We start from the raw sequence: 13,780 nt of genomic DNA on the forward strand, positions 1-13,780 counted from the left end.
TTTATTGCAAATACTGTACATTTACTTGTATGCGGAATAAAATGTAACTACTTATATATAGCAGGTCTTTCAACATGTAGCAGTTGATAAGTGGTTAATTAGACATGTGAAACACAGGTTTGGGACGAAAGCTTGGAATTGTCGGGTGCATTCTCCACTTTTGTTCCCAGATATACGAAGTCAGAACACCCAGAACATCCGCCCATTACTTAGCTGTCATTAATGAGTATAGCCTTCTAACATTTATGCGTGTGCAGTATTGTGTATTACTCTTTGTATTTATGTGCATTTTAAACACACATTAATGCGTGTATGCACATTTTCTGCATTTAATATGCATATTATTTGCTCATGCATTATGCAAAGTGAGAAAGAAATATTAGGAATAGGATTTTCTCAAGATGCAGATATGTGTAAAATGCAAAAACAAACCCCCACATCCTTTTAATATGCCTGATTAAATGTCCAAAACGTTGAAGTATACCTATCATGGGAATGATAAAGGCTGCCACTGCATATTACGCACAGAGATTTTTTTTTCGTTCAGCCTGCCACGTCTGCAGCTTCCAAAAAAATCTAACAGTGTGGATGAACAAAGCTTTTTCTGTGTATATTGTAATCTGTCAGAATACCCAAGCAGTGCTTGCAGCTGATTGGCTTCAAGAACTGCTCTCCCCACATTTTTCCAGCATCTAGCTTAGACAAAAGTCTTTCTAATGATCAACTTTTTTCGAGAAGATAGGGCCGACCATAGATTTTCCTAAAAAATTACAGTTGCAATATAACAATCATCTTGTCAGAGAAAATTACCCTTTTACATAATACATTTTCTTGATCAGCGTTTCAGTTTACTGCAGAAATGTATCACCTGCATACTCTACTGTAGTTCATTTTTGAAGTATGCCTTAATTTCACATTATTTAAGAAAATAGATATAAAATAGATATGGTCTCAGCTACTAAATTATGTTTTCAGTGGGTCTGCCACTCAATAATGAACTGCTGATCTTCCGCTTTTCTTAAATTTTATCAATTTGCTGCAAAAGGTTTTATAGGCTCGGTACATTGTTGAATATTCTAATCAAGTGCACACAGTTTGAATATGCACATTTGATATTAGAATCTTTGCATTAGTTCCTACTCCCAAGAGGCTCCTTTAAACAACAGCAAAAGAGAGCACACGGCAGATGGTTCTGACTAAGGATGGGCTCGATGTTTGAGTCGAGCATGAGTTCCCATGAACTCCTGCAGATATGCGACCACATGAACTATCAGGGTGTTCAGCACAACACAAACACCAACACAGCGCAAAAAACATTTATGACATAAATCGCTTATTTACAGTTTAGCGTTCCTTCATTTTTTTACAATCCCCCTTTCCTCAGCCTCTCATTGGTGTGGCAGTATTAAAGTAAAGTGTTAGGCCTCATTAAGGCACCATTCACACCAGGGTGGAAGCGTTTCACCGTGGTTTCTGCACGATTTTTGAAAGAGCACATTTGGCTGTTTTTAGTCACGTTTCAGCGCTGAAACGCAATAACAATATGCTTGAAATTGTGTATATTTTGCTGGCATTTCTCAGAATGCCATTCTGTGGCGGGAGTTCCTCTCAAGCGGACGGGACAGCGGGCATCGTTTTTTTTTCTATTATTTCTATTTATTTTTTATTTATTTTGTCGCGTCGTCATCGTCGTTGACAAAGCTGGACATCGTAATTGAGCCTGGATTACGTCGATGGATCCATTTTTTGGTGTTTTTTTTTACAGTAACAGACTTGTCAAAAACTTTATTTTCTCAATTAAAGGATTTTTACAAAAGTGTGGCCTCTTTTTTAAAACTTGTAATGAACCCTTTTGTGAATGGGTAGGGGTACAAGTACCCCTTACTCATTCACAAGGGGGGGGCGAATTTTTGTGCCCCTTTATTAAAGGGGTACTCTGAGGTGAATAAGCCCCCTGCCCGCACTCCCACATCCAAATCCCTAAAGCTTGTGGGGAAGAGGCCCTTGTCCCCATCAGCATGGGGACAAGGTGCTTTTCCAGGGGTGACCCTGGAAAAGCACCCTCCCAGTGCCAAGGGCATGTGGCCTGGTATGGAAGGGAACGGGGCTGCCCGTTCCCCCCCCCCCCCCTCTTTCCTGCTCTGCCAGGCCTGTGCTCGGGTCAAGGGTCTGGTATAGAATATTAGGGGCCTGGTATGACTTTGAAGGGGAACCCCACACACTTTTTTTTTTGTGCTTTTTTTCACATTTTCCAAGTTCTAGCTCCATAGACTTGCATTGAGTTTGAGTTGGAATTCAAACTTTAAAATTTGAATTCGAACTGAACACAGACTGTTCGGTCCTTCAATAGTTCTGACCTCTGTCAATCTCTTACCACATAGTGTGCCTAAATGTGTGCACTGAACCAAGCAACTCAGTTCGCATAGCAACAGTCGGGGATGCAATACAACAGCCCAAACATTGTATGTAGAGTTCACACCAAGAATGCCTATCATTTTAAATTTGTTCTTCAGATGTGGGTGGTTAATCACACTGCCTGTAAAATCATACACTGGAAGCCTTTCTGCATCCAAAAAAGTGTGAACATGGTCCAGTGGAGGCCATTGCAGCCAATAGAAGTTGGACCAGGCACTGAAATGTATGTGGGTTTCACCAAAGACAATGCAAGTGTAATAAAGAACCTAGTTAAAGCACTTTGCACATTGTAATAGGATATAAGAAAAATAACAGGCACACCCTATTGGTACATTTGTTCCTTTAGCCCCAATCTAAAGCTGCAGCTTTCTAAAGATTATATGCAAATATTGACAAACAAAACAGTATTTGCATTAGGCTTCACACACCTTTATGCAACAGTTCTCAGTCCTGACAACTGGGCATCAAACATTGCATTGTGAGATTGGGGAGAGAAGCGTACATATTTGCCCCATGCCATGGGGCTTTACTGGGGCATTGGGGCTGTGGGTAAGAATATGAAAGTAAAATGTGTCATTGAAGGGCATCTGCAATGAATCTTCGGGGGCGCTATCAAAGTTCTGCAGTTTCTTTTACCTGCATATTTATTGGATTGTGAAAGTTCATCAAACTGTTAATGTGTTCACAAGACATGTAGCCTGTAATACAACCCCCAAGAACAGAGAACAGTCACACGTCTAATTTAGTTTTATTTTGAACTAAATTCGTATGGATCCAAATTTTCGTTAAAGGAACATTCAGATTAATTCGCATTCACATATGCATCCGAATGTCCAAATTTAACAACATTCTTATGAATATCCATTACATGTCTAGTGTTCACTATGTTTTTCCTCTCCTGTATGTTACCTAAACTACCCTCCAGCTTCGAGTCCCTGAAGGTACTGCATATTAGATTGGCTGAATTGTGCACTGCAGTAGAGCCCCACTGGCTTATCTTGCTGACTTTCTCGCTCTCTCAGTCTTGTTGGTCTTTCTATGCAGGAAATTATGAAAATAAAATATAAAGACAGATGTCAGGAAAATATAATAGTTGTGTTTTTTAAATACATACATACAAAGGGAAACTCCAATTTGGGTGAGAAACAATCCTCTATAGGTAAATTATATACCATGCAAGGTTTATAGTAGGGATTAAACATGTCCACAACGAAAAAATTAATTTTCAGACAAAATAAATGAAAACAAAAAACGTTTTCATTCGTTTTGTCAAAGGAAACAAATGTTTATGTTTCGGATTCAGAGGCAACGAGCCTCCGAAACCGCACACTGAAACCGCAGAACGAGCATGGACCATTTTGGAGTATATCTTGGTATACACCAAGATGGAGGTGCCCGCATGTTTGAGTGCCTCCATCTTGGTGTATACCAAGATATACTCCAAAATCGTGGCGCACATGGGCAGAACACGCCGGTGGATGATATGGCTACCGCTCATTCAGCGTGTAACGTCACCATCATGTGACTGCATACGCCCCACCTCCAAGACGGTGGCGGGCATGCACAGAACACATATTTATGTATGCCCGCATATAGTTTTTGTATATTCGAGCACATAATAAATTTGTTATTTCGGATTTGGACGAACCGCCGAATCAACTGATTTTTGTTGATTTGCAGGCTCGTCCAAATCGAAATGCACATGTCTAGCAGGGATATTAAGATACCAAGTACTGTACATGTACAGATACTTTTCCAGCTCCAAGACTAGACTAGAGAAAAACTCAAATGTTAGGAGGCAGCTGTCATTTTTAAGGAGCATTGGCTATGTGGCTCCTGGGATTTGTGCATCCCTATGTTGATGTATGATATATATACAGGTGAAACTCGAATAATTAGAATATCGTGCAAAGTTCATTTATTTTACTAATGCAACTTAAAAGGTGAAACTAATATATGAGATAGACTCATTACATGCAAAGCAAGATAGTTCAAGCCGTGATTTGTCATAATTGTGATGATTATGGCTTACAGCTCATGAAAACCCCAAGAACCCCAAAATATATATATACTGTATACATATATATATATATATACACACACACACTCACAGATACAATTACTGATACATTTTTGTTTAGTGTCATGTGACAATTTTTCTAAATGAATACAGATCAATAATTTCAGGACAGTGGTGGAGCACTAGAGCCCTGTCACAGCTGCAACTTCTGCGACACTGGTAGTTCTCGTGAAAATGCCAAGTATCTGCACTGGTATCTGAACTGTTATCTGAACATCCCTAGTTTTTAGCTGACTATCAAATTTCAGATTTGTTTCAATATGTACTTTCTTAGGCTGAATTCTAAATGGGAGGGTCAGCCTTAATTTTAACTACTGGTACAATTTCAGAATTGTAATGAGGAAAGCTGCAGTGTCTGCATACCTTTAGGCGATAATGAGCCTTAGAGAGTATCTCACCAATATTAAACTCTGTTTGTAGGGAATGCATGAAGACAACTTGTACCTCACAAAAGACTTCTGTTAAATGCAGTGAGCCAGTCCCAATACCAGGAAATTAGATTTCATGTGGGAGTCCTGTACAGCAATGGTGTATAGGATACCCCACATTGCCATAATGAGAAAGAGCAACATTTAATATTTCTGTTCTGCTTAACTAATTACAAAATGACTGAGACTGCAGGCTAAAATGTAAATTGCAAAATGTCTTGTGTAGAAATTATATGTTATATTATTTTTATGAAAACTCTTCTTTAAATGATTTTTAATTTTAAAAAATGGATAAAGCAATATTTTCAGATCTATGTGGGGAGCACCCCCAGGTCTTTTTCCATGCCTGACTTCCCTAATGTAGCACCTCCCTGACAGGGTTCCACCCTGACTTTACTGGTTGCAGCATTCTGGCTTGGCTGCCATTTTACTCACCTGTGTTTCCTTCTCTGCCTGAGCAGACTCTGGAATGTTGCTCACTACTCCCAGGCTCCATCTTATGGCCAGACAGGAGAGCATCATCTGAGAGAGTCAGATGGGAGTTTACTGTCTCTGAGTGATGAAGTCATCCCACTCACTATATATAAACCACTCAGTCCAGTCTGACCTTGCCCTTGCGTGGTCTTCTTTCTAGTGCATTCCTGCTGATCTGAGTTTTCTGATTCTCTGCTTGACCCGATCCTGGCTGATGTTCTCCTCTGGTTCCTGCTCCTGGCTTGTTCCTGACAACGCTGATCTCTGTGTTCCTAACCTGGCTTTGACAACTAACCACTCCGGCTCCTGACTCTGGCTTGTTCCGGTTTGTGATTCTGCTTGCTCCTGTGGACGCTGCTCTTAATAAATATTTTAACTAGCACCTTTTGCTTGTCTGGTTGTTATTGTGCTCTGACACCCCCAAGTAGTGGTTTGCGCACAGGTTCTTTGCTCCCATGTGCATAACCTTACATTTTTCAACATTAAATTGCATTTGCCATCTTGTAGCCCATGCCTCGAGTTTATTAAGGTCCTGTTGAAGTGCAGTTATCTCCTGTTCGGAATTTACTACCCCACATAGTTTTGTATCGTCCGCAAAAATGTAAATCAAACTTTTTAGTCCAATCTCTATGTCGTGGATAAATAAGATGAACAGGATCGGTCCCCAGACGGAACCCTGGGGTACCCCACTCACAACCTTTGCCTGATTAGAAAATAACCCATTTATTACTACCCTCTGGATCTGTTCTTGTAGCCAATTTCCCACCCATGTACATTCAATTTTATCCAACCCGATAGACCTTAGTTTATGAAGTAAATGTTTGTGGCGTACTGTGTCGAATGCTTTAGCAAAGCCACTGGTATTCCTCTGTCTAAATACATGCTGACTTCCTCATAGAATGTTAATAGATTGGTCTGGCAAGAACGGTCTTTCATAAAACCATGTTGGTTACCACTTATGATACTAGTTGTATTTGCAAATTCCTGCATGTATTCTCTTATCATGCCTTCAAATATTTTGCACACTATTGACTTTAAGCTGACAGGCCTGTAGTAAGCCGAAAACTTCTTTTCCCCTTTTTGTATACTGGTATCGCATTTGTATTCCGCCAATCAGCCGGGACCATACCTGTCATAATACTGTCCATAAATAATTATGTACCAGGGTCTGGCTATGACCTGGCTAAGTTCCTTTAGTACTCTCGGATGTAACCCGTCAGGTCCTGGAAATTTGTTTACATTTAATTTTTCTAGTCTCTGTATTACTCTGCTCTCCGACAGCCACTCAGATACATTAATGCTGGTACTACTATCTCTGCTGCAGATGCCCTGATCGATGCCCACGTCTGTCTCTTCTGTAAAGACAGAAGAAAATAATTTATTTAACGCATTCGCTTTTTCCCTGTCACTGGTAGCCAACCTTCCCTCGTCATGGGCCCATGGGTCATGGGAACATGTAGGCCCTTTATGGGGGCCCCTATATGGGGCCTACATGTTCTGTCCTTATCTTCTTTCTATTTATATATTTAAAGAATTTCTTGGTGTTCCTTTTGCTATCTGTTGCTAACTGTTCCTCGTAATCTATTTTTGCCGCCCTAATTGCTTTTTAAGATCAAATGTTGTAATCTTTGTAGTTTTTCAATGCCAATGGTGACCCCACTGACTTATATTTTCTGAAAGCCTTTTCCTTATGTGTTGCTTTACCTTACTAGTTAACCACCCAGGTCTAACCTTCGTTCTTTTGAATTTTTTGGTAAATGGAATGCACTAGGCAATTTTGTTATTTAAGATAAATTATGAATCTGTCCTATTTTTCTTCAGTGTTTGTGTTAAGCAAGAGTGTATTCTAATGTATCTCTCCTAGTAGGTTTCTCAGCTTATTGAAGTAAGCCTTCCTAAAATTGAGTGTTCGTGTTGTGGCGACATGTCTACGTTTCCTGGAATTAACTGTAAACCTTCTCATGCTGTGGTCACTGTTTCCTTAGGTTGTTCCCGATTTCCACATCTGTAATCAGCTCTGTGTTGTTTGTAATTAATAAATGTAATAAAGCATTTTGCCTTGTAGGTGTTTCCACCAATTGTCCCATCTTTTCGACAGCTACAGAAAAAATGTCCCCTGGTGTCTCAATGCCAGCTTGGCCATAACTGCTGACTTTACAGTTGCTTTAATTCCTGCCTGTGGAGTCAATCTCCTTCCATCTGTTTATGGCCTGTGCTGCACCATAGTGACAGGTATCCAGCAACCAATTTTTGCCCAAAGGTCCATGCATGCCCTTCACCAGCATGTGCAGGGCTAATGTATCGCTGGACCACCCAGCGGCAGGGACCACATCCCACAGAATTTATGAATTTATGACTGAGAAGCTGTATTTAAATAACATGGTATGAGACTGTGTGGTTTATCTGGGTGCAGAGTGTTTTTAGTTTTGGGTTTTTTTTTTAAAGGGGGGGGGGTCAGGATTCAGTGATTTACCGGGACAATAAGGGTGGATCTTGACTAGACTGTCAGCAATAACTGCCTGATGTGTTTTAATTACCACAAATATAAACGTTAAAATAAAAAAAAATACAATTATATAGATAACATAAAATGAATTACAAATCATAATAAAAATTACAGTTGATTACTTCAAAGACAATATGTAGAATATTGTGCAGGCTCGCTCCACAGTATGTAAGCACCAAAGTTTCAGAGGGAGACAATAAGCAGGTTTATAATAAAACAAAATATATTAGAAAATCTAATTAGAGTGTTTTATTTCACAGCAAAAAGGAAAAAATATTGTACTGACTCCATCTATTTAAGTATGCCCCGTTTTTAACAGGACCCAACCAAACCATTTTTTTCTTTTAAAAATTAACATCGTGTATTTCACTGAAAAAAAAAATATTGTAGTGAGAATGTGCACATCCTTTAACCATTGTACTGGCATCTATGCATGCCATACATATGCAGCAAAGCCCTGTAATCAGAGTTTGCTTAAATGTGTAATGTCGCTTGTCAGGCTGCCAAATGTAGGCCCCCCTGCCCAATCCCCCTGTCTTGTTTCCCAGGCTACGCTCTCCCTCCTGTCAGCCAAGACCCACCATGGGCTAGGGAACGGCATGGTGGGTCTCAGCCGAGAGCGGGGAGGGAGACCAGCGAACATCTGTTCACTGATCTCCTTCCTGCAGAATGAACCCAGCACCGATGACTATTTAGTCACTTTTTTGGTTTCTGAGCTGTCATTACCCCGCAGAGGTTGGGAAAGATAAGCTTTATTGAAGTGAAAAGGTGACATTAGACATCTAATAGGCCGCTAACAAACGCCATCTGGTGCACCTATGCACAAAAACCACCACACATGTTAAGTTTAGAGGTTAGCAAGTGCAGGGTTAGTTATTGGTTGCTTTGGCTGCAAACAATCACTTTAGTTTGTCATTTTATTTTGAACTGTGAATAAATTGAGTGTGAGTTTGACCCGAACCCAAAGCCCATTCCTACTGAGTACTAACAGAGACAGAAAGGAGCACTTCTGAAGTTAAAAGACCTCATTATGTAACTTATACAACTGAATGAAGTAAAAAGCAGGACTACTAGAAAATGCTATGTGGCTTAAAATGGATTCTCATGATTTTAATTATATCATGTGACAAATGAAAGAAAGGAGCTGAAAAAGAGGCTCCACCGTTACTAAATAAATGTTTCTGGATTAATTATCATGTTCACAAATTCTGTGCATCGAGTTCTGGTAATACCTGGAAACACTAGAGAAATGTCACAAAGGTAGGAGGTGAAAAAGTAACAGATTGTCCTTATATGTTGCTAATTCTCAAGTTAACATGAAAGCTGTCCTATGCGCTGGACATTCCAGTGCATGCCCTCTGGCTCTTTAGCCATTTTAACATTTACCTTAGGTTTTTCTAATAGTGAATTCTGTTTGCAGGTTGTTGTTGATTTGACAGCTTCTTGTACACAGGCCAATAATGTTCCACTTTCACTTCTGTCATTATTTCCTTTTCCCAGCAATCTTTCCTCATGGCTTCCATATAGCTGTAGTCAAAGAGGTGAAGGGTCCAGAGGATTTCACAGTAAGAGGAAGCTAAGCTTCCTCAACCCCTTAAATAACAAGTTACAACCTGTTTCCTTTTTATCCTGAACGCTAACTGGCATGCAAATTTCAAACACGGTGAGAGAGAGAGAACAAAATTAATGAGAACATAAACATACAAGAGCAGTACCAGAGGCAAAGTAGGATCTCTTGCTGCTTAATCTTCAGGATGGAATTAATATTGCTTTTGGCTATATTTCTGCATATTGATGGATGCAAAACAGGGGATTTCATAACTGTTACTGAGGACACTTGGACAGAACCAGAGGATACTAATGTACGGAGGTTACTTTTTGAGCTTAATCCTCAAATATCTATTCCTAACACGCAAAGTCCAGAAGAAATAAAAACCACACAATTTCAAGATGAAGCCACAGCTCTGCAATCTTCAACGTCTACAACAGCTATTTTACCAAAAGCCAGGAGGAAAGAATACAAAATGTTTGAAAAGATTATAAGAATGCCTGTTAGAGCACCACCACCTACAGAGGTTACGAGAGAAGAAGCCACTAAGGTCAATGATGAACAGTTGATGGCCACAAAGAAGGCACCACCACAAACAGAGAATGTCCAACCAGGAACGAACCGTTCCCCAAGGCAGAACTACTACAAGAGTAACAGCCAGAAACCCAGCTTTGAAACAACAAGGGGAAAGTAAGAGCAATTTGTTTTTCTTTCTACCTAGTAAAGGATCTTCTAGTCATTCTGTAGTATCGGCATGTACCTCCATAAGACAGGAAAGTATAACCGAGTATTTTACACTGCAGCATTTCATATTCCGATAAACTGCTTTGCCTTATTCAAGAGCCAGCATTATACAATTGAAACTGCTTAAATGAAATTCCTTTTGCAAAGTTTTAGATCTTTTACAATATAACAGGATTAGGCTATGGGATAAAAGGCTTTACTATATATTTATTTAGGGCAGGAACTGTAAATGGACTGAGTGGCTCACAGCATTCCTATTTCTATTCATATTTATTTTTGTGATATGTAAAACGCAGCAGATATAGGGTGATGTATGTTTATGCAGTATATATTTGTTCATATATAGTGGTCACACTCTGGCTATAGTTGGATGATATTCTCCCCAAATCTCATCACTTTTAGGGACTACAGGAGTATACACATTTATGATGTTTTAAAAGAATTACCTGTGCAATCATCATAACTGGAACTGGAGTTTACAATGAGGATGTGTAAACATCTTGCAGTTCCCATATGAAAAAAGAGTATGCAGGGCATTCACTCACACTCATTGTGGCAATACAGCCCAACTGTCTATGTCCTCATAAAGAAGATTTTCCCTTACTTACTGCCCCGATGAGACCATGGCAAGAAAGGAGAAGGTGCAGGTATCATTGGACAAGAAGGCACAGAGAGTAATAAAACTCCCACATATGTAAACTAAATAAATTAACTTTGATGGTGTCTCTGTCTCCATCAGAAAAACACTTCATCACTTCTTGTCACACCTTGCCACCAGGACAGGAAGTGAAGTTTAATTACTCCAACAAGGAGACACAGACATCAATAACCACTTAAGATCTAACCCTTATCTACTGTGTACAGAACTAAAAGAAATTGGAAGTTTAAAGAATAATTTTAGGCAATTTAAAAAACGTAGCTTTACATTAGTGGGCTACCCCTGCACAGCAAGGTTTAAGTCCTCATTTTGTCTAGGGCGCTCAAATAAAGGAGATATACTCACTTGATTCTTGGACCCATGGCAGTCGGCACTCATGTCTCTCCCCCTATGATCCAGATGTGTAATGTCCCCTGGCATCGCCACGTCTAATGCAAGTCAGTGGACCTGCATTAGATGTGATGATGTCAGAGATCCTTAGACCACCAGAGCCCGGGGAAGAAGAGGCAGGGCCAAACGGGGGCCAAACTCTCCAGCTTAGGAGGTGGTCAGAATTTGTATGTTAAAGAAAAACCTATATTCAGTAGGAAAACTAAAATGACATGCAAGCAGGATTACACCTGACTTCAGGTGCACTCATTAAAAGCACAGATCATAAAAAGATGCAATATTTCCTTCCACTGCAGAACAGTTTCTTTCGATGGTATTAATTGCGTTATTCCACATAATGGGCTTAATTTTAAATGGTGTTTTTATCTGTTTAAAATACTTGGGAACCACAACTACAAGAAATCTGTCTCAATAAAAATGTGAAGAAGAAAAAACTAAAAAACTAGTCACAAGCCTAAAACAGGCATTGAATGTGATGTATGATGCAAGTGAAGTCAGAACTGGCTTGTTCTGGGCTTGTGAGTAAGTACTGAAGTCAAAAGATTACTATGGCTGTCAGGCAAATATCATTTTTATTTTTATGATAGTTTTTGCCCCTGCCACGGAACTTGTATATTTAAAGTGAACCTTCCTTTAGATATATTTTCTACTAAGGTGAAAGTGCCTTAATTGCTTTTTACAGAGATCATATTACTCCCTCCTGACCACTAGCGGAACTACCAATTGCGACCGGGCCCTGGCATTCCGCCTGTTCGGGGAGGGCCCAGAGAGGAAGCAGAGGGCTTGCCCTTCCCTCATGCACCCCCAAAGATAGCGCCGCTCGCTCCCCTGCCGCTCTGCCACCCACAGCAGTAGAATGTACTGACAGGCTGTGCAGGGATAGAGATGAGGCTGTGTCTGTCACCTGTCTGCCTGGTGAACCCACTACCGACATCGCAGGCACCGACAGGCAGAATCAGGTGAGTCTGGTGTGGGTGAAGGCTAGATCGGGAAGGGGGCGCGCAGGGTGTGTATGAAACTGGTGGTATTATAATTTACATTAGAATGTATTGCTGGGACTTGAAGTCCAGCATAGCTAGTTGTATTCTGCATTGCTGTATAATAATTATACAGCAATGCAGAATACCACACGCAGAGTCCTCAATCTCTTTTTCTGCAGCTCCTGTTATAAATGAACAGGAATCCTCGACGAGTGCTCCTGCTCATTCATAACATGAGGACAGAGTATGATTACTATAACCACAATCATGAATGAACAGGAGGTGATGTAGATCACTTCCCATTCATTCATAATTGAGGATACAGTAATCATACTCTGTCCTCAATTATGTACAAACCCTCAGCGACCACTAATCACTGAGTGTTTGTACCTCTCTCCATCCTGACAGCTGTCACCACCCCAATGAAACCCCACCTTCTCCCGCTGGCCGCTCCGCTGCCTTTGCTCGCTCTGCTTCCCCGTGTAACATTTAACGGAGGTAAGATCGTACTGCAGTGACTGAAAACAATAGCCAACCTGCGATTGGCTATTGCAAAATGCAATAGCCAATCGCAGGTTGTCTATTGGGCCCGCCCACTGGGCGGGTCCAACAGCCAACCTGCAATTGGCTATTGCATTTTGAAACAGCCAATAGCAGGTTGGCTATTGTTTTCAGTCACTGTAGTACGATCTTACCTCCCTTAAATGTTATACTGGGAAGCGGAGCGAGCAAAGACAGCGGAGTGGAGCAGCCAGTGGGACACGGTGTAACGATCCGACGGGTTATGACGGTGGATCTCAGCTGCAACGGGACAATGAGTCGGCCTTCCCGTTACGGGAAGCCGGTCTATATGTGATGACGAAATTAAAGCGGCTGAAGAAGGCACTCCATCGTACTTGGCGAACGGTGAGGTGTGATTGGGGGGTCTTGGGAATGAGGTGATGTAGGGGAGCAGAGTTACCTCCGCATTGCAGCAGACGTCTAGAACCAAGTAAAAGACAGCTGCTGGCTGCAAGATTATGCCGCCGGGAGCTGAATGTAAGCACAGCAACCAACAACCCGCACTCCCTTCCTCAGTTTCAATGTGGACATCCATTATTATTGATATACCTGCAGAAAGGAGGATTTTCGCCCGCTCACACAGAAGAGTAAGGTCAGTCCGAGTGGTGTCTGGGCAGAGTCACAGCAGGTGGTGGGGGCTTCAGATTGATGGCCAGTGTTTGAAGCTTGTACTGTGGGCGGGCACGGGAGGTGGGTCATTATCGGCAAATTTTTTGTTTTTTCTGCATTTCCCCAAAGAGCTATTTTCGGCCGATATGTATCAGTCTCCGATATATCGGTGCATCCCTACCACCAACTATGCAGGACTACAAGTCCCAGCAATACATTATATTAGTAAGTAGGGATGCACCAGTGCCAATACTGGGCATTTTCACAAGTACTTTTACTTGTGAAAATGCCCCAATACTAAATGCAGATACCGGCACTGGCAAAAATACCAGGGTTGCATCAGTTGCATTTGCGACCAGGCCCTGGTGTTCCACCAGTTTGGGGGG

At 41.0% G+C, this 13,780-nt stretch overlaps 1 protein-coding gene across 1 annotated transcript in view; it reads left to right on the top strand.

Annotated features, from left to right (window-relative positions):
- Positions 1–9,590: 9,590 nt before the first annotated feature.
- MMRN1 (multimerin 1) overlaps positions 9,591–13,780 on the top strand; it is an 81,759-nt gene continuing 77,569 nt past the window's right edge. Inside the window, exon 1 of the mRNA XM_018553281.1 lies at positions 9,591–10,142. Coding sequence (XP_018408783.1) covers positions 9,658–10,142 — 485 coding nt within the window. The 5' untranslated portion in view covers positions 9,591–9,657. The remainder of the gene's footprint in view (positions 10,143–13,780) is intronic.

The sequence above is a fragment of the Nanorana parkeri genome, unplaced genomic scaffold (genome assembly GCF_000935625.1).
Source record: "Nanorana parkeri isolate BGI_ZX_2015 unplaced genomic scaffold, ASM93562v1 scaffold115, whole genome shotgun sequence".
NCBI classification, from domain to species: Eukaryota; Metazoa; Chordata; class Amphibia; order Anura; family Dicroglossidae; genus Nanorana; species Nanorana parkeri.